Genomic DNA, 19,753 nt, shown 5'->3' with positions numbered 1-19,753 from the left:
CTAACAATTGAAACCTGTAACAGTTCCCATTGCTTTTCCTGTTGCCAGAGCAACAAAGAAATACCCACCTGAATATCTGCCACTGTAAGTATCAATTTAGTAGCTGAGATGAAGTTTGTGTGGCTAGCGGATGTAACTAATAGCATTTTAACTATAAGCCAGATTTTTAGTGGCAAGGGATGCCATGAAAACTCACACTGTATTACCATCTATTTAATTTCTGTTACTGGATTATTGCTTATGTACCGTATATACTCGTTCATAAGCCAAAATTTTGTTTAGTAAAAAAGGGAAGCATCAGAGAAGGGGGTCGGCTTATGAACAGGTATAGAGAGGGGGAGAGATGAGACACAGCTCCCCCCCCCCCTCGCCCCCCAACAGAGGGAGCAAGGAGAGGCAGCACAGCCAGCAGAGCCAGAAGGGAAGAGGCGGGGCCAGAGTGTCTCCGCTTCTGGCCACACTGCTCTCCCCGCAGCCTCCAAAGCAGCTGCAGCTCCGGGGTTGGCAGGCTGCGGCCGTGCCACCTGGGGCAGCTGTGGCCAGGCCAGAGACATCCTCCCCTGGCCCACCCCAGGTAAGGTGGGAAGGGATGGGATGGGGAGTCTGGGAGTCCTGGGCTAGGGGTGGGGGCATGTGGGGGATGGTCACAGGGGTTACTCCCCCTTACCCCCAGCTTCTCCCCCCCCCCCCAAAAAAATTTCCCCACCAGTTGCTGTCCTGGCCCATCAGGGTAAGCAGCTGACGTGCTGGGACACTTTGTTTACTTAGGTTGAACTCCGTGCCTGCGGACGCTCAAGGAAAACAACCAGTCTCAGCCCCGCAGCAGCTTATCCTGATGGCCCAGGAGCCAAAGTTTGCTGATCCCTGAATTATAGGATCGGCTTATGAATGGGTCATAAAAGTTTTCCATTTTTACTTATCCATCTTTTTGGGGTGGGGTGGGGTGTCCGCTTAGAAACGAACCGGCTTATGATCGAGTATATATGGTAATTCAAGTATTTCTATTAAAATGTCTTGACTGATGACATTTAAAATGAAACAAACTGAAGGGCTTTTATATGAAATACAGTGCATTAAAAATACTTTATTGAACTACTCTGGAGAGAGCTAACTTGTTAATACAAAGCATACCAAGAATTTTGTCCAATAATTTGCTTCTTAAGATCTTTTTCAGTAATCAGAAAACTAATGTGAAAATATTTCAAGGGTATGCAGTTTTCCCCCTTCAAAAGTAATAAAGATGGTTCCATTCTGCCTTGCACTATTAATCCAGACTCTGTACAAAAAGTCAAAAATATTTTAATTTAAAACAAAATATGACAAGAGTATTAAATATATTTCCTTAACAAAACACAAAAAGATATTTTCAGTCACATTCCTATGTGTCAAGTCGAACCCAGGAGGACTAAATGGAGCTAGACTGAAGAACTAGAAACACCATTCTTTCCAAAGCAAAAAAACTTTGGGTAAAACTCAAAAAAGGAACTTTCTTTTTATGTTTCAACTCAATGCTCCTAATGCAAATTTGTTTCAACAGTATAACAATTCAATTATGAAGAAACACAGGGCCTCGTTTTCAAAAGTGCTGAGCGCCCCAATGCCAGGTGAAATCAACAGGAGCTGTGGGAACTCAAGACTTCAGAAAATGAGGTGCATTGCATTTTATTCTCCTTTTGTGCAAAGAAAAAAAAATCCAAACAAACTGAAAGTACACTATGGAACAGAAATGTCATGATATGTGAAAGAAAAAGGAACTCAGTCACCTAGCTCACATGAGGAATCAAAGATAGTGCTTTCTTAGCACAATTTTAGCCATCTTCATATTAGAACTGACAAAGAAAAAAAGTCTAATTTTTTAACAATATAAAAAGGGAAGCTGTGTGGATTTAGAGAGATAAATATCATAGGGATAAAAATCTATGAAAATAAGCCTAATTGTAACACATTTTTATCATTCTTGCTATGCAGATCTTTACATTTCTTAGTATAGTTTTTTATAAGGCCAGGAGAAAAACAAAACAAGACAAGCCATATGCAGAAGTTTCCTACTACTAGTTCCAAGAAAAGCATTTTCAGATGTAAAAACAAAACTCCAGCTATTCCCTCAGCCAGCCCAGCAATCCGAAACTATAATAAAACACCTTAAAAGGCACTTTTAGCTAGGATGCAAAATGTAGGTGGTGGTTAAAAAGTGTAATTATAATTTAATTTCTGAGCCTAGCACTGTTTCTCCCTCCCTTCCCCCACCCTCTCACACACACACACTCGGTGACTGTGCAAGAACTTTACAAAGGAAACCAAGGTTGAGCAACTGCAACACTGGCTTACTAGCTATAAGAAAATACTCATCAAAATTTAAAGAAAGGGTCACATTCTGATCTCAGTTAAACTCCAGATTTATACTTGTACAACTGAGAAGATAATCTGGTCCAGAATGTTTTTTTTAATTTTTAATATTCTTTTTAGGTTTACTGGACCAGTACTTTTCAGTCTCTTACCTAGCGTTCCAATCACTCTGTGTAATATAATATATTTTTCACCAAGATGGACATGCCAGAGCTAAGCTGACATACCTTAATGTGTTTAACTGAAAAACTATTTTATAAAAGGAGGATTAAGCAATAACTATTTGGGAGTCAAGAAAATGCATCTTGTGGTACAGGATTTCTTGTAGTTTAAGAACAGTTTTATGTGCGCCATACTTACCAAGAGTAAGTATCCTTATAAATTAACAGAGGTAGTCTTGTTTTACACTAAGGCTGAGTAGTTTTGGTTTCCCATTTTTCCTCTTCAATCTATTTAGAAAGGACAGCCTACAAAGGGAGACCCACTCAAATGACAGCAGTTTATTTTCTTGAAAAATAAAATTTCTTCTTGACCTGACTTTCTTCCATCTGCTGCACAAGACTCACCTTTCCCTCTCCCCCACACTGTGAGCACTGTTTCAAAATGAATTGCTTTAAACAGAAAATAGTATTTCTTTAATGGGATTAATAAGAAAATCAATAAAACTTATGATCTTTTTTCTTTTTCTATACTCAAGGCTTGATTAATGTTAGAAACTTGACAGTTCTTTTCTTCGAGGAAGGGATAAGCAACATTGTGCATCTGATGGAAGAACATCACAATGTATTTTTTTTGTTTTTTTTAAAGCACTACTGAGATCTTAAAGGTTCAGCTGTGCTACTGAGGAGCAGAACCAGTAAGGTAGCACTTGAGAGTGGTTATAATGTTTTGGTTCAGAATCAGTGTTAGAAATAAAGCGTAAAAGTTATGATGCAATATGCCTGGAGAGTATCCAGCAGTAGAACAGTGATTTGAGATTAATGTATACGGAACAAGGCCTTGGCTTTCTCTCTGGGGTTAGAAACTTTATCCTTAATTGCGTTAAGAGAATCCAAGGTTCCTTGAGTTTGATCAAGTTCCTCATTTCCATCGATGACGCACTAACGATGACTCGTCACTGACTACATCATTGTCAGTGAAGCGATGCTGACAGCGAGGTGGAAGAAGCAGTAAGATTATCAAAACAAGGAGGATGATTCCACATAAACTCATGAGAGCATAGGAGATAATCCACAACATCGGTTCGTGCAAGGTCATTGTGGCGACACAGTTGCTTGCTATATCTGCTGTTGTGAAAGGGCCTTCAATCTCAGATACTGGAGAGCCACCAACTTCTGAGAAATTACAAAAAGAGAAACATTATCTAAACAGCCAATGCCTAAGGATGGGAAGAGATGACTTTTCTTAGCAAGATTTAAAATAAAAAACTACAACAATAGCAAATTCAAATAGTTCTGTACTTTAGATATTTGGAATAACTGCAGTAGCTCTGTGTTCTTCACACAGTTTTTGGATAAGAGTTATGCTTTATCTACATTTTTGGAAAAAACAGGGAACAGTTGTGGTAGAAACCCTAACACATTAACCTGATGTCAACTCTGTATGACAAAAAACAATGCTTTTCTATCTCTTCTTACTACTTCTACATAATAAACACTTTCCCTGTCAACTAATTTCTAGTGATATGTCATTCAGGGGTGAAAGTGAGCTGATACGGGCCAGTACTCTGTGCCGGTAAGAACCGGCACATACCCAGCCCACATTAAAGTGCTGCTGCCCCTTTCCTCCGTCAGTGGTCCTGCTGGTAGGGTCCGTACCGGCAGGGCCGTCGATGGGAGGCAAAAGGGGCAGGGACATTAAAGCACTGCTGCAGCAGCGCTTTAAGGACGGTCCTTTGCCGCGGCAGCGCTTTAATGTTCCTGCCCCTCCCCCCCAGTCAGCGGGGGCCACAGCAACGTTAAAGCGCTGCCGCAGCAAAGGACCCTGTGGCACTTTAATGTCCCTGCCCCATTGCCCCCCTCCCCCTCCGCAGCCCCTGACAAGCGAGGGCGGGGGCGGGCAAAGGGAGCAGTTGCCCTGGGGCCAGCGATTTCAATGGGCCCGGGGCTCCGGACGCCGCTGCCGCTAGCGAAAAGGGACACAGCAAAAAAAGGGACACCGTTTTACTGCTTTGCAGGTAGCCTTTAAATATATACAGTCCCTAATCTCTCAATTTATTTTGAGAGTAACAAAAAGGCTATCAAAAATGGTTGTCAGAGCAGCTGACAGGAGCATAAAAACATCCCACAAAAATACAACTGAATAAAATAGGGAAACTTGTTTAATTTATTTAAAAAAACTTTTTTAATATGAGCCAACAATTATGACCATTGTTGCACTTTAGTTATGTTATGGTATAAAAATGGAGCCAGGATTCCATCCTAGGTGCCCATGATACAACTTAAAATTCCAACAAATTTAAATCAGTGTATGTTTTGCCATTGCCTTCAATAGGGCAAGAATTTCACTTCTGGGGCAGTGCTCCTTCTTAAACATACATGCATCCATAATTTGAAAGATTTATAGTGAGACCAAGCAAATTTCAGCACACATTTATTTCCATGGTTTGTATTTTTAAATGTTGGCAGTGTCTGATAATTACTTTAGATAAAAGTTTAAATGACTGTAAATGTGACCATTTTATACTGTATCTACTTTGTGTTTGGCCATGAGAATCCCTCAGAAGATGCTTTGACAGATTTAGCTTAGAAAATGATTAACCAGCAATATGGTCAAACTAGTTTAAAAAAAATACTGCTATTTTATACTTTTATCTCTTGTATTGCTAACACTCAGTATATTTCTTCCATAATTCATTCATGAGACAGTCTTACATTCTTATCACTTAGTACAAAAAAATTAAAAGGCAGAATCTTACTACATGTAGGAGTTATGGTTAATGAGAGCTGCATTGCTTAAAAAGAAAAAAAAAATCACATGATCTGAACATCTATTCCTGAGTCAGAATTTAGGGCCTGATCCAAAACCCTTTGTTTTCATTTTGCAGAGACACTGACAGGCTGCAGTGGCTCTAACGAGGCAGCCATAGTTTATGAACCTGCTTCCTCTTCCCTTCATCCCCCCCCAAAAGCTTGTTTTTGTTATGAATTTTTCCAACAGTTTTAAAATAAACTAGATCTTCAGACTCTGGAATACTCTCCCCAGCCTATCACCTGAGAACTTTTCACAAATTCTTATGAAAAGACAGTCTACATCAGAATACTCCTTTAAATAACATTGGGGCAGATTTGAAATTAGCAATAGGTGAAACACATTTTGAAGCTTCCCTTAAATTAAGCTCAAAAGTTCAAAGGCTTATCTGAACTAGTAATAGTTTGGATTTCTTCTCTTCCTGCAATAATTGACAATAAATAATCCCCTAGCCCCCTATCAGACTCCTCAAACTTCAGCTCTCTCCTGAACAGGCAAGGCAAGTACTGGAGAAACTGAAGGGGTAAGTGAGCAAGAAGGGTGTGAAGATTTGGGGAAATCTGTCTGTACAACTTGTAAATTCTCTCCTCCAGGGTGGTGAGGAAAGGGAAAGGAGTGTAGTGGAGAGTTTATTATTTTTGTACAGATCTGTGTATTTATTGTGCCCTTAAAGAGCAATGGCGTTAGAATCCTGTCCCAAGTCTGTATGTGTGTTTTTTGTTAACCTCGGACCCCCAAAGCACCCACACTACTGGAATTCTCAGAGAGGGTGTGTTTAAAATGGGGGGAGGGAGGGGAGTTTGAGGAGTCAGCCCTAGTCCCAGGAACTAGGCAGTTGGACCACAGGATCTGTGCTCTCAGGAAGATTAGCACCCCAGGAGAGTGCCCAGGGTCTCCAAGATGGGGCAGTGCCTGGACTCTGAGGTCCAGAGGCTTAAAGCACATGGGATCCAGCCAGCAGTTAGTTCCCTCACAGCAGTGTGGTGCATGCGTGATAGGGGATGTTTGCCTGGCACATCCTGGAGAACTTGACTCTACCAAGTCAAACCTCAAAACTGGTTTTGGTCCAGTTCTTAATGTTTTTAAAGAGAGATTAAAAATACAATTAGCAAAGGCCATAAAACCCAGCAAATTCAGAGTGCAGGTCAATGTTCTATCGTTAATCACTAACATGGTTTCATCATAAAACCAGGGACAAGAAATTATGTATTCAACAAACTCTCAAAAGTGAGGAAACAATCAGTAATTCTGTTTATTTTAAGCCCGTGAATAGGCTTAAGAGTCCCAACTACAATACAGTAATAGAGTTGCTACGGAAGTCATGGATTGGCCCCTGTGGGAAGCCAGTTATGCTGCTTAATCTCTGCACACCCTGCTGACTGTTTATCATGTATAGTCATGGTTTTCCGATAAATTTTTTTACTAGACCTCTTGTATATCCACAATATGGAATCTGTGAAGAAGTGACTTCAGAGTAACTAGTGTATCAACTCTCACGTGTATGTGGGAATTGCCACATCAGCACAATAGCCTGTCTTAGGGTACGTTTATACTTACCGCGCGGGTCAACGCGGCGAGTTCGACTTCTCGGAGTTCGAACTATCACGTCTGATCTAGACGCGATAGTTCGAACTCCGGAAGCGCCGCGGTCGACTCCGGTACTCCACCGCGGCAGGAGGAGTTGGCGGAGTCGACCTTGGAGCCGTGGAGCTCGCTTCCGTGGCGTCTGGACGGGTAAGTCATTCGAACTAGGGTAGTTCGAATTCAGCTACGTTATTCACGTAGCTGAATTCGCGTACCCTAGTTCGACCCCGGGGCTGTGTGTAGACCAGGGCTTAGACAGAGGCTTACATCACATGATTTCTGAAGAAAGCAAGTTCTCATAATAAACATGGACAAATGTGAGAGATACTGTACCACAGAGCTGAGGAGGCTGGTTGAAAGAGGAATTCTTCCTGGCACCAGCTAGTGATCAGTTTATATCCTAGCTAATGTAAATGCAGATTCTATTCTTATTCAGCAAGTGCAATCCCTTTTCTTTGAAGAACGATTCTCAGAACTGAATGAAGTATCCAAGTTTCATGGATTAATGACAACGACAGGGCACAGAATGGGAGGATGCCATCAGGCAGCCAGTTATGGCTCATTTGGCTCTCTGATGCACCATCTTAGAAGCTGCTCTAAACTAAGCCAGCTGGCTTGGCTCGCTTAAGGAATGTCTATACAGCAATAAAAGACCCATGGCAGCAAGTGTCAAAGCCTGGGTCATTTGACTCAGGCTCACACTGTGGGGCTAAAAATAGCAAATGTGGGAATTTAGGCTTGTGAAGGAGCCCAGGCTCTGGCACATCACAAGGAGAATTACTGATGCACTCTCTTGTGTTTCCCTAAAGACTAGGTGAGCGATGAGTGACAGGAATTCACTCTTTATCCCTTGGTAACAACATTTCCTTAACCATTTGCTTAAGACCATCAAAAACCTATAAAAAAGTCTTTAATAAATTATATACCCCGTTTCCTACCTTAATCTTTTCAGATATTGGTGAAAGGTCAGAAAGTCACAATTTTTACTCTTTCACAAGCTGTGCTGGCTTATTACTCTGATCTCATCTTTACTGGCAATGGTGGAAAGTTCGCATTAGCCTCTACTTATCTGCAAATTGTGAACTTGTAAAATTATAGTCCTTGTTGACAGAGCAGCTGATAAAGCTCCAATTTTGAAAATGGTAGATAATTTCCTACGGGGAATGTTTCTCTTACCTGCGCATGGACTAACTGCAAAGCCCACTCTCTTCTGTGCCCTGTCAAAGATAACGTAGAAGCCCTCCATGACTGTAGCACCAATAACCAGGGCACCGCTGGAGGAAGAGATGCCAAAACGGTAGCATTCTAAATTCTGTCCAATCCCAAGGATGGGTTGAATATAAAGCTGTTCATTCAAATAAATAAATAAATAAAATAAGTAGCAGTAATCCACAGTATTTAGAAGATAATGACATTAGCTCATAGTGGAAGCATGCATAAACACGGCCCTTAATCTGGAGCGTTCTCCAGAGCTTTTGATTTCTAATTTTGAGCGCTCAGGAGTTCATAAGAAATGAACGAATTAGAGCAAGATGAGTATTGTAAGATACTTAAAACTGGGCAGAGTGTCAGTGGAGTTAAGAACCAGGAACACAGGTTAAATTTGGCTTTTAATTAGCTGACACTTAAAGGTCACCTTCACTTTCATCTAAGTGACCTTTTTACATTTTGTATTGTGTGTGTACGCGCGTGCGGGGGAGCTGGGAGTGGGGGGAGGGAGCCAGGGATATGCAGTCAAGTTACAGGAATATTCAAAAGGATTCTCTGAAAGCAGTGGATCTAGAGAGCATTCATGTCAGGTTCAAGCCTCTAAATGAATAACTAAAGTCAGTTCCACACCCTTGTTTCTCACTCAGGGGATGAAAGACTGTCAAGCTACATGGTCAATACAGAAAAGGCTTACATCAAGCCTTTGCTCTATTTCATGTTAAGTATACCTATATGTTTTAGCCGAGGTAAGAGGGTGTGAAACTGATGTTAATTGATGTTTAGTTCATATTGCCACCAATGCTGAAAAGGCAATCAGGAATTGTATTGGTTTATGATTAAAGCAGAAGTGGCACATTATATTTTAAAAACCAGGCAGTACATACTGCATGGAGACTATAATGACAATAAAAACAAATTGACCAAGTTATGGAAATTGGCAAAGGGCACATAGAGGTCCTTTGCCAAGAGTGCCATTTTCAGGAAGAAGTGCCTTACCTCACACTATCAAGGGGGAGGAATAAATTTGTTTGCCAAAATGGAAAGATCAAAATCAGCTGAAGAAAAATATGTATTGGTGTCTGATGTAGACAGAGCTGCTGCTTTAGAGGGCGGGAGGGAGTACAAAAGCATTCTTGGAAATTTTTCCTAACAATTTGAAAAATCCCCCTTCTGCTCCACAGTTAGTGAAAAAATGGGGATTTTTTGCAAAGTGTCATTGACATATTTCCCTTTTAAAATTTATTTTTCAAATTTCATCAAAAATGTTCAGCAGATCTAGAAGTAGCCCAGTTCAGACAACCATTCAAAATGTTTTTTGTAAGTAGGAACTTCAATGATAGTTAAAAGAAATGATTGGGCTTAATTATCTCTGCATCACCAAAATAGTTTTATACAAATGAGATGAGCAGGGAAGCTGTACAATGCAATGAAGAAAGAACTAGGTCATCATAAAGTTTACTTCTTTATTGATGTAAGGAATTATTAGACTGTAGTGTGGCTGATCAAATCCAAATAAGATGACAAGTTCAAACCTGTGGTAGGATAGTTATCCGAAATGATCTGCTGGAGTTTTCATCTCTCAGGTAGATAGATAATTTAGGAAATAAGGACCATGGTGTTTCAGTCTTATCCCAGCATGCAAGCTGGGAACCAGTCCAGAATCCAGAGGAGAATGTTTGGATCTACGGGGAAAAAAATATGATACATACATGTCACATGTCCTCTGATAGATGCGTATAACAATTTTAATCTCTTTATTATTCAGGCATGCTTTCTTCTCCCTTAACTAGGGGAGCTCAGGGGTGGACAAGTCCAGTGGAGGCGTTTGTCTTCTTTTGTGATATGACGCATGAAGCTTGTGTACATTATAAGCCATCAGTGAGGTCACGTCAACCCTTCAGGCTGTTCTAATGCATCAAACTGATGAGTGTTAAGACAGTCTATTAAAAAATCTTATTGTGGCATAAACCTATAAGGACTAATATGCGTAGTGGTAGGATTTTGGAAGGACTGTGGGACATGAACATCTCTATTAGGTCTGTGGATCAAAAAACTAATTTCGCCTTGGCAGCAGGGAAAGAATTGTTAGAAACTATTTAACTAACTGCAGTAAATATGTAGGCAGGATGGTCAAACTCATGAGCTTCCTGAGCAATTACTGCAATATCAACAAACTGGAGAAGTAGTAAACTAGCCTTTGCGCCTTCCCCACCCACTCCACGAACTTTCATGTACATCTGGAGCTGAGCACAGATACAAAGGAGTAGGTACATTTTAAACACAAACAAACAGTCTAACAAAGTCAAGAACCTCCTCCCTTCTCCAGAGACACACTATTGTCTTCATGCGACTTCCAAGCTAGGAATTTAGGGCCTGATCCAAAGCCCTTTGAAATCAAAGGGAACCTTTCCACGGACTTCAGCAGACTTTGGATCAGGCCGTTAGTCCCTTTTCCTGCCTTACGGCTCATACAACTTGACATGCTTTTGAAATAAAATTGATTAACAGCATTTCTGAATACAGCCCTGGTACTAACCAAGCAAACAATAAACCCTTGCAGAGCTTCCCCACCCAAGACAAACATCCCGTCCTACTCCCTAAAGTACATAAATGTTGACACGATGCCAGACAAGACAAACACACTTCCTTAATCCTGTGCAGTATTTTGTGCCTGTTCCGGTTTCTTATGAAACACACCACACAGTACCTTGCTGTAAAAAACACCATTACACCAAACATTTTGTGTAGGCGAACAAAAAAGCTAAACCCAACTTCCTCTTACATGGTTTATTTATGCATATTTCACCATAATAGACTCTCATAACAAATTGAAGCCATATACCCAGAAATTAGTTATAGAAAATTCCAGTGGTGACACGTATTTGCAAACAGGGCTTAAAACTTTCTCCAAGTCTTAAAATAAATATGTGAATAAAAAAACCCTCCTGCTTGGAAGTCAGAACACAGCCGTCAATCATTTAGACTTCAACATTTCCTAATGCAATGCCTGTCTATCATTCTTGTATAACCCCCACTACTATAGTATCTGAGCACCTCACAATCTTTAATTTAGCCTCATGTCACCACTAAGGTAGAGAAGGGTCATTATCCCTGTTTCAGACATGGGGAACTGAGGATTAAGTGACTTACTCAAGGTCACACACAGAGCAGGGGATTCAGCCTGGATTTCCAAAGTCTCAGCCTAACATCCTAACTACTGAACTGACCTTGATCCCTTTAGGGCAAGGTCAGCTGAACTGATGCCATAGTACTCCTCCCACACGTTGTATAGGGATCACTTATTTTACAAAGAATGGGTGGCATCATCATAACAGCAGTGTTTGGAGAAATGTTTTGAGATGGTGACCTGCTCATTTCCACAAAGGACTCTGGAAGATCTAAGTTGCCCGTGGGCTATCCGGCATTGAACAGGCTGCTCTGTGTTAAGGGCTTCAGTATGGCAAGGGGGAAGCACTGTTCCTGGGCCAGCGAAGCACTTAATCATGGGAGTTGTCCCATTTAAGTCAATGGACTACTTGTGTGCTTGAAGTTAAGCACATGCTAAGTGGTTGGCTGGCGCAGGACAGGGTGCTCAGCACTGAAGGTCTCAGCCTTTGGTCTGTCCTACTGAAAAATAATCTAGAAAGAAAATACTTCTTTTCTCTCTCAACCGTCTCTAGGAAGACAGACCTTGCAGTCTGAAAAATACTGTGTGCTGGCATACAGCTTGGAGAGGGCAAGACTGTAAGGATTTGAATGCTTGCTTTGATTTCAAGAATAATAGTTTCTTACATTACACTTGCCTGCCTTATTTTTATATGTCAAACCAATATATTTTGGGAGGCATGGCTTTATACCACATAAATGGACCCTGCAGGTCACTGAAATAAAGATTTTAGCTGTATTTAAGAATCCCCCTCCCACCATCACTTTTTAACAGAATGTTAATCTAAGCAAATGTCATATTTCAATTAAACAGTGCTTTTCACAAGCAAAGCATGTTGAAAGTGCTACTACAGCACTGTGTTGCAGTAGAAAATACAGCTACTGAAATATATCGGACGCTAAACATGATCCTGCTAACATTACTCATGTGAGTCAGAGTCTGACACTCCGACTCCCTCTCCATGAACAGTCCTGATTTCAGTAGGACTGGTTCCAGAGCAAGATGCTTCTAAACATAATGGTGGCAGAATCAGACCCATAAGTAGCTTTATAGATATGAATAGTCTCATTGAAGTCCACGAGACTCTAATGACAGCAGGCATTATGCCTGACAGGAAGCGCTTGCAGAATCAGCCCTTTATGTTTCATGAACATTTACTTTTGAATCAGTGAACTAATTGTCAGGCCCAAGAACACTGAATTTGAGAAGCAGGGATTACATTAATGGTTCCTCAGTGCATCAGAACAAGTATTACGCCACTGCAAAAGTTCTCAACCTTTTCCATATTAGGACCCCTTTTTCCATTCTGGGACCCAACTCTACCCAGAGCCATCGCCCATTTAGCAACATGCGCAGGGTGATTGCAACCTCCAAAACAGACCAGTTCAGGACCCCCCCCAGGTTGAGAACTCATGAACTCTTGTGCTAGACAACACCCGAAAACATTCACATGCAGGTTCTCCTTCAAGAAACAAGGCAGGTTTTACAAGATCAGCTTACCAAAGATGTGCTCACAATTGCTTCGACCACAGCATTGAAGACTTTCTGGGGAAGGCGGAGGAGAGTGGTGCCACTGTCTACTATTGCTTTGTCTGCATTATACTAAGAGGGAAGGAACAGAGTTAATATACTGTATGCAGGTTAAATGATGTAGTCAAGTTGCTTCATAACAATGACTAGGACTGTTCTTTTTCAGTAGCAGTCATCATAAAAATCTTTACTTAATGTAAAGGTGACAGCACTCTACAGCTGGCAACCTGCATTAAAATGAGGACTAAGAATGAAAGACATTGAATTAAGGTTTCCCCTATAGTTGAAATGGCTCACCATAACTTGAACATACTACCGCAGGCTAACGTATTATGACCTACAGTACTATGCACCTGACTTAAAAAGTAATTGGGGAACTTCAGTCCTCCCTCCTGCTTGTCATACTGAGTCACCACCAAGAATACAAATGTCAAACACTTCACCTACTTTTTACCTCTTTTTTTGTGTGCCTATTATAGAAAGAAACTAAAAAAAGTCAGAAGTGCAAAAGGAACTACTAAACCAGAATGGTGAATTCAAGTCTTGTCACATTATAATCCATGCTTGCAAAATGGGCATGTTTCTCTTCACTATACAAAATCCAATAAATTAAGAAGCTTCTCAAGCATGAGTACAGTATATGAATACATAAACATTAACAAGGCATGCCTTTTACAAAATACATGTTAGTGATTATTGTTAATGATAAAAACACGTGGAAATGGTAGGTTTTTCTATGAACTGCTTTTTCTTTCAATTGAACCAATATATGCAATATTATTTGAGAGTTGGATGTTTATGGCACAATTAAAAAACAAACAAACAAGAAATGTTTCTATAGAGCAGAGGGAAAGGGAATTGGGGGAGGAGGTTGTGGCCAAGACATGTTGTATGTTCAAAACAAACCACCACCACCACGACGCTAGCAAACACAAATGATAAACACTGCAGTTTCCCTTCTAGTTTTACCCTCACAGAATTTCCTCAGACCCTTTATAGCCCAAAGGCAGCCCTGCCCTCTTAATTGGCTCAACTGGGAGCAGCTGTTCTGGCACAGAGGCATTGGACCTATTTCAGGCACCCTGGGCCAGCCACCCTGCAACAGTGCTGTTTGAAACATTTTCCTTTTAATGTATTTGGCATATACATACACACACATCGTATTGTTTAAGATGTACAAAGTTTGTTTTTTTTCACTGGTTGTCACTGACTTTTAAATCTTATAAAGAGGGCTGCAACATACTTCCATTTAGAAGGGCGGTACGCTTCAGAGTTTAACTTTGATTGCTTCACTTTTGTTCTAAACCAAATGGATGGAATCTTTGCTTAAAAAATGGTTAGGTTTGTTTTTTTATTGTCTAGACAAAAACAGTTTTCTCACTGCAAATACCTCTCTGCAGTCCAAGTTAAGGTTCTGGCCTCCAACCTCCAGTTTGAGAATTTCAACCTGGTAATACCATTCCTCCTTTATAGGTGTGTACCAGATATCACCCTTGTACAAACTTGGTTCAATTCCACCCATGACCTGAAGAGAGAAAATTGTAACTTTCAGAGTAATGCAAACTTTTTTTTTTCCTGTACATGCATAAAAACTAAGACAACTGTGATTACACAGGGCAAAGAAATTTTACTGAGCTCCATCTGCAAAAATTCGGTTGTTGAACATAATTGGATAAAAGGATACATTTCAAGTATTTCAAACATCAAGATGCCAGAGGGCACTTGCTATAGTTAACAAGTCAAACTCCTCTTGAAATATCCTAAGTACCCGCAATGCCTGCCAACTTCAAAATTGATTTCCTTATGGGCGTTCCCTTCTTGAGTTAAAATTAAACAGGGTTTTTAATGGTACTGCCAAGGCTGAAACTAGGCAACACACAAGAACGGGAAAGAGCATTAAGCCTTCACATTAAAAATTCACTTAAGAGTACAAGAGTTAATATAGCCTAATAACGCAATTTTTAGATGCACTTAAGAGAAATGCAAGCATCTAAAATTAAAAAGGTTGTAGAGGATTTTTTTTAAACTAAGGGCTGGCAGAAAGCCAACAGGTGCAGAGGAGCATGCAGTTTGGGCAGAGACATCCCTTAGGGATTAATTTATTAAAGGGGAACTCTATAGTCTAACACAAAGAATAGGAAATAAATTGGTAAAGTGCAGGTAGTAGCTAGTGAGGAACAGTCGCACATAAAAGAATCCCATTAAAATATAAACACATGGAGGCAAACTGACTATTGACAAAATGTACAAGTGCGTATATACAAATGCTAGAAGACTAAATACTAAGATGGGTGAACTAGAGTGCCTGGCATTAAATGAGGATATTGATATAATAGGCATTGCAGAAATTTGGTGGAATGAAGATAATCCATGAAACGCAGTAACAGTGGGGTACAAAATATGCTGGAATGACAGTAGTTCGTGCTGGTGGGTGAGTGGAACTCATTGCCAAGGGATGTTGTGAAGGCCAATAGGATAATTGGGTTCAAAAAAGAATTAGAAAAATTCATAGAGGATAGGTCATTGATGGTATTAGCCAAGATAACCAGGGACACAACCCCATGCTCTACGTGTCCCTAGATCTTCAACTGCCAGACGCTGGGATTAAATGACAGAAGACAGATCACACAAAAATTATCCTGTTCTCTTCATTCCGTCTAAAGGCTCTGGTACAGGCCACTGTCAGAAGACAGAATATTGGGCTAGATGACTTGTACATAAGAATGGCCATACAATAGGATCAGAATTTGGTCTTTGTCATACACATTTCTCAAGTGTATTAACTTACACATTTGTCAAAAATAACTGTAGCAAAAATTTGTAAGGAGTAGAGCCCAGATTCTGCCAGCCTTATTCACATCAAGTACTACTTTATTCTGAGTATTCCTGTTAATTGGAATTATGTTACTTGCAGAGTAAGGTACAACACAGTTTGAGCAAAGGTGGTGAATCTGGCCTCAAGTGAAGATGTTAAGGGACAGTGCTTCTTTCTTACAAGTTTCTAATTAAAAAGACAAAATTCAATATACAATGTAGTGGTTGGCTCAAAAAAAGGAAAAAGTAATTAAGCATATTTAAGTAAAAATGGATGAAGGATGGAAAGAATAAAGAGGCACTTTAAACTTTTTAAATTAAAAATAGATTTCTCATGTTTATTAATTTTGGAAAGTGAGAGAATGATTAGTTTGGATGATTTTTCCCTTTCAGACTGACAGATACCCACAAGACTACCTCCGTTGGTACCACTTCCAGGAACAGGCATTCCAGCACCACACATTTGCAGGGAGAAAACGTTGGGAATCTTTGCTTGACTCACAAGGGAATCAAAGAATGTCTCCACCGAACTTGAAGGCTAGAGTATGTTGGAGGGGGGGGGGGGAAAAGAAAGAAAAGCAGATAAATATAGGATTATTCACACAGATGATAAACTGCTTTAAGAATCATTTTAAAAAAGGTTTTGTAGAAACAAGCAAATCAATCACATAAAATCCCTCTTCACTGGATGAAGATGAATTTCTGACAACTGTGTGATGAACAAACACTCCAGATTTAAATAATTAAAAAGGAGAATGGAACAGACAAACTTTTGTCATTTCCCTTTCTCTAGATATTTCTCATACACATTTTTATTCTTGGACATTGTTACATGCATCCAGAAGACATCATGTACTCACTGATTGCAGTATTGGCTCCTGACAAATAACGCTGCTAAAAGCGCCCAAGGACACTCAATTTCTGCAGAAGTATTTGCCATATATTGCATTGTGGGTCAGCAGAAGAATCAGGAACCAGTTTTCCCTGCCACTTCTCCATGGTCAAATGGCAGCATTTTAGAGCTGAATCATCCAGCATTTCAGATTTTAACTCTAATCTTCAGTGACTTTAAGTCTCACCTTCCTTCCTTTGGAAGGGGCGGAATATCAAAATGCACTTAACTATTAGTTTAATAAGTGGTGTCACACACTACATATCTAGAGCGATACTGTGCCCTCACGCTAGCCTTTACACTTTCTATAAAAGTAGTTAGGCTGGGCAGGTTTTATACTGCGATATATCAGCTCTGCATTTCATAACACTTGGCTATTTGTTTGGCACACAGAATACTAGGGCCTGATCCTGTGAGGTGAGCACTCGTAGAACTTCGCAAGACCAAGGCCTTAATAAAAAGAGCAAAATCCTTGAGTATGTAACATACAACTGATAACACATTGTATGTTATAAGTGGGTAAGTTTGAGTTTCTGGATTTCTCAGCGCAGCACAATGAACGTAAAGTTAAAGTAGTTTGGGTGGTCTGATTTTCATTTCCAGATCTCTAGAGTTATTGTAAATTTAATCTTTTCTCTCCAAATTTCCTGGTTTTTTAATAGTAGGGCTGTGTGTGGTTTATAAAAATAACACACGCTATGCATGTTTTTGTAAAAGTTCCCCCCTCTTACATTACAGATATGTATACTCCGACTCTTAATGTACATTTTGTTTGTTTGAATAAAATAAGCAACGTGGGGCTTTGTCTAGGACATGCATCAGGTTCCAAGCAAGCATAAAGAGATTCATCAAGAACGCTCCATGTCCCAGCCTTATATGTATTACGAGACGTGTGGCCTCCTACCAGACTTTACTTACCCTGTGGTCAACAGCCAACCCTTCCACCACTAGAAGACTGTTCAGCCCAAATGAGCAAAAACTGGATCATCAGCCCCCAGACAAGCCTAAATCCTCATTGGGGGCACCAGCTCCATTTAGGCTTGCTGGTATCTGCCAAACCTGATAGGCTCCCAGTGGACGTGGGGTAACTGGCAGGAAGCTTTGACAACTTTGCTAAGGGCTTGTGGGGAGAAGCAGGAGTAGAAAAAACAAGGCGTCTAAAGCCTTCAGGGGGGTGCTCCATGACATTTGAAATCACCTCCCTTCATTACCTTGTTTTTATTTTTGGCTTTGTTTTAATCATGAAAGGTGGGGCGGAAGAGGAGCCTTACCTTGGCTAAGGCATCATAGGCAAGTCCAAGGATCCCATGCCATTTAACCCCCGGTAAAAAGAAATTCTCTGATTCCAGAATGGTTGCAATGTTGATAGTGTACGTGCCATTGATTCCCTTTGGAATAGTAATGACATCAGTGCCAAGTACTCCAGTCCAACTTCCTTGCGTATACTGGACAGTGACATCAGTGCCTTGTGACTTATATGTACTTGACCTATACAACGGGGCAGGAGACAAAAGAGATGCTATAAAATAAGTGAACTGCTCCTTTATAATGCTAACCACACATTGGGTGACCAGATCACCCAGGTCAAATATCGGGGGGCGGGGGCAGAGGGGGAAAAATGGCGGCAGAGCAAAAAAAAAAAAAAAAATCCCCCACCCCCGATTCCTCCTCCCTCCGCAAGCGCTGGAGGGAGGCCCAGGAGACTCAGGGGAGCACGGGGCCGGGGTGAGTGTGAGTCCAGCCTGGCCCCGAGCAGGCAGGACTCAGGCGCGGTATCTGGAGGAAGAGTACGGGGTGGCCTGCGGGGCCAGGCAGCGGCTGTTCTCCCCACCTGGGCAGCAGGACTCGGGAGCAGCCGCTGCTGCAGCTCCCACTGCCGCGGGGGGAGGAAGCGGCCGCTGGCCAAGCTCGGCAGCTGCGGCTCTGGCGCCCACGAACCCCCCGAGCCCGGGCCTGCTGCGGGGACCCAGCGCGCACGCTGCGCATACCCAGCCCCTGGCCACTCGCGTCTGGGCTGGCTGCCCAGCTGGTGCAATCCTGCGGGCGGCCTCGGAGTGGGGGCAGCAGGCCCCAGCCCCCCGCATCCCGCTCGGGTCCTGCAGGGGAACGAACGGGACTGGGCTGCCGATGCCTCCGCCACGGGATTGCACCAGCTGGGCAGCCAGCCCAGACGCGACTGGCCAGGGGCTGAGCGCAGTGTGCGCGCTGCCCTGCAGCAGGCCCGGGCTCGGGGGGTTCGGGCCCGGGCACCAAAGCCACAGCCGCCGAGCGCCACGTGCTTGGCCACTTCCTCCCCCCGCAGCAGTGGGAGCTGCAGCAGCGGCTGCTCCCGAGTCCCCTGCCCAGGTGGGGAGAACAGCCGCCACCTAGCCCCATGGGCCGCCCCCCTACTCTCCCTCCAGGTACTGTGCCCGAGTCCTGCCTGCTCGGGGCCAGGCCAGACTCACACTCACCCCGGCCCCGCACTCCCCTGAGTCTCCTGGGCATGGCATGCTTGGAAAGAGGCGGGGATTTGGGGAGGGAGACAATGGGGCAGTGAGGGGACGGGGATGGGGGCGAGGATTTGGGGAAGGATCCAATGGGGGAAGGAGGGGGCGGAGTCGGGGCAGGGGAGGGCGTGAGCCCTTCGGGCTCCGGAGCCTTTGCTTGTTTGTCCAGTGTCCCGACCTAACATTGGTCGGGACGCGGGACAAACAAGCAAATATCGGGACAGTCCCGATAAAATCGGGACGTCTGGTCACCCTAATCACACAAATGCTGTTTAACAAAAATTTTTCTACTCAAGAAAAAAAAAAAGTGACTTCTTGCAAACAAATCACATGTACTCAAAGACGATTGTAAGGGAATGGAAAGAGAAAGTTGACCCCCTGTTTTGGTACTTAACCCCTTCAGTGACTAAACTCTTCAGAATTTGAGATGGCTTTTTAATCTGGGATTGTACGTGTCTAGTACAATAGGACCCTGATTCTGGTTGCGCCACTACCACTATAGAAATAAATAATAGTGCATTAAATTTACAGTGAGAAGGTCGGTAAAGCTTACACAGAGCTTTTCTTTGGGTCTGAGTTAGTTTCCCAGACCTGAAGAAGAGCTCTGTGTGAGCTTGAATGCTTGTCTCTCTCACCAACAGAAGTTGGTCCAATAAAAGAGATTACCTCACCAACCTTGTCTCTCTAATATCCTGGGACCAACACAGCTACAACACCACTGCAAATATTCAATTTACAGGAAACTGAAAAGCT

At 42.1% G+C, this 19,753-nt stretch overlaps 1 protein-coding gene and 1 long non-coding RNA gene across 2 annotated transcripts in view; one reads left to right on the top strand and one right to left on the bottom strand.

Moving 5' to 3' along the window:
• Nucleotides 1–392: 392 nt before the first annotated feature.
• On the top strand, nucleotides 393–16,188 carry LOC123362163. Its single transcript, XR_006576360.1, has 3 exons — nucleotides 393–574; nucleotides 1,538–1,650; nucleotides 16,013–16,188. It is a non-coding gene; the product is annotated as an uncharacterized LOC123362163 (long non-coding RNA).
• The window catches only part of BACE2 (beta-secretase 2), a 70,517-nt gene continuing 52,043 nt past the window's right edge, over nucleotides 1,280–19,753 (bottom strand). Inside the window, exons 3-9 of the mRNA XM_045002513.1 lie at nucleotides 17,783–17,999; nucleotides 16,029–16,157; nucleotides 14,196–14,330; nucleotides 12,776–12,877; nucleotides 9,642–9,791; nucleotides 8,077–8,245; nucleotides 1,280–3,680 (exon numbers count right to left, since the gene is read on the bottom strand). Of these exons, the coding sequence (XP_044858448.1) occupies nucleotides 3,427–3,680; nucleotides 8,077–8,245; nucleotides 9,642–9,791; nucleotides 12,776–12,877; nucleotides 14,196–14,330; nucleotides 16,029–16,157; nucleotides 17,783–17,999 (1,156 nt within the window). The 3' untranslated portion in view covers nucleotides 1,280–3,426. The remainder of the gene's footprint in view (nucleotides 3,681–8,076; nucleotides 8,246–9,641; nucleotides 9,792–12,775; nucleotides 12,878–14,195; nucleotides 14,331–16,028; nucleotides 16,158–17,782; nucleotides 18,000–19,753) is intronic.

The sequence above is a fragment of the Mauremys mutica genome, chromosome 1, assembly GCF_020497125.1.
Source record: "Mauremys mutica isolate MM-2020 ecotype Southern chromosome 1, ASM2049712v1, whole genome shotgun sequence".
In the NCBI taxonomy this organism is placed as follows: domain Eukaryota; kingdom Metazoa; phylum Chordata; order Testudines; family Geoemydidae; genus Mauremys; species Mauremys mutica.
Note: the sequence above shows the minus strand (reverse complement) of the source record. Positions and strands in the feature narration are given on the sequence as shown.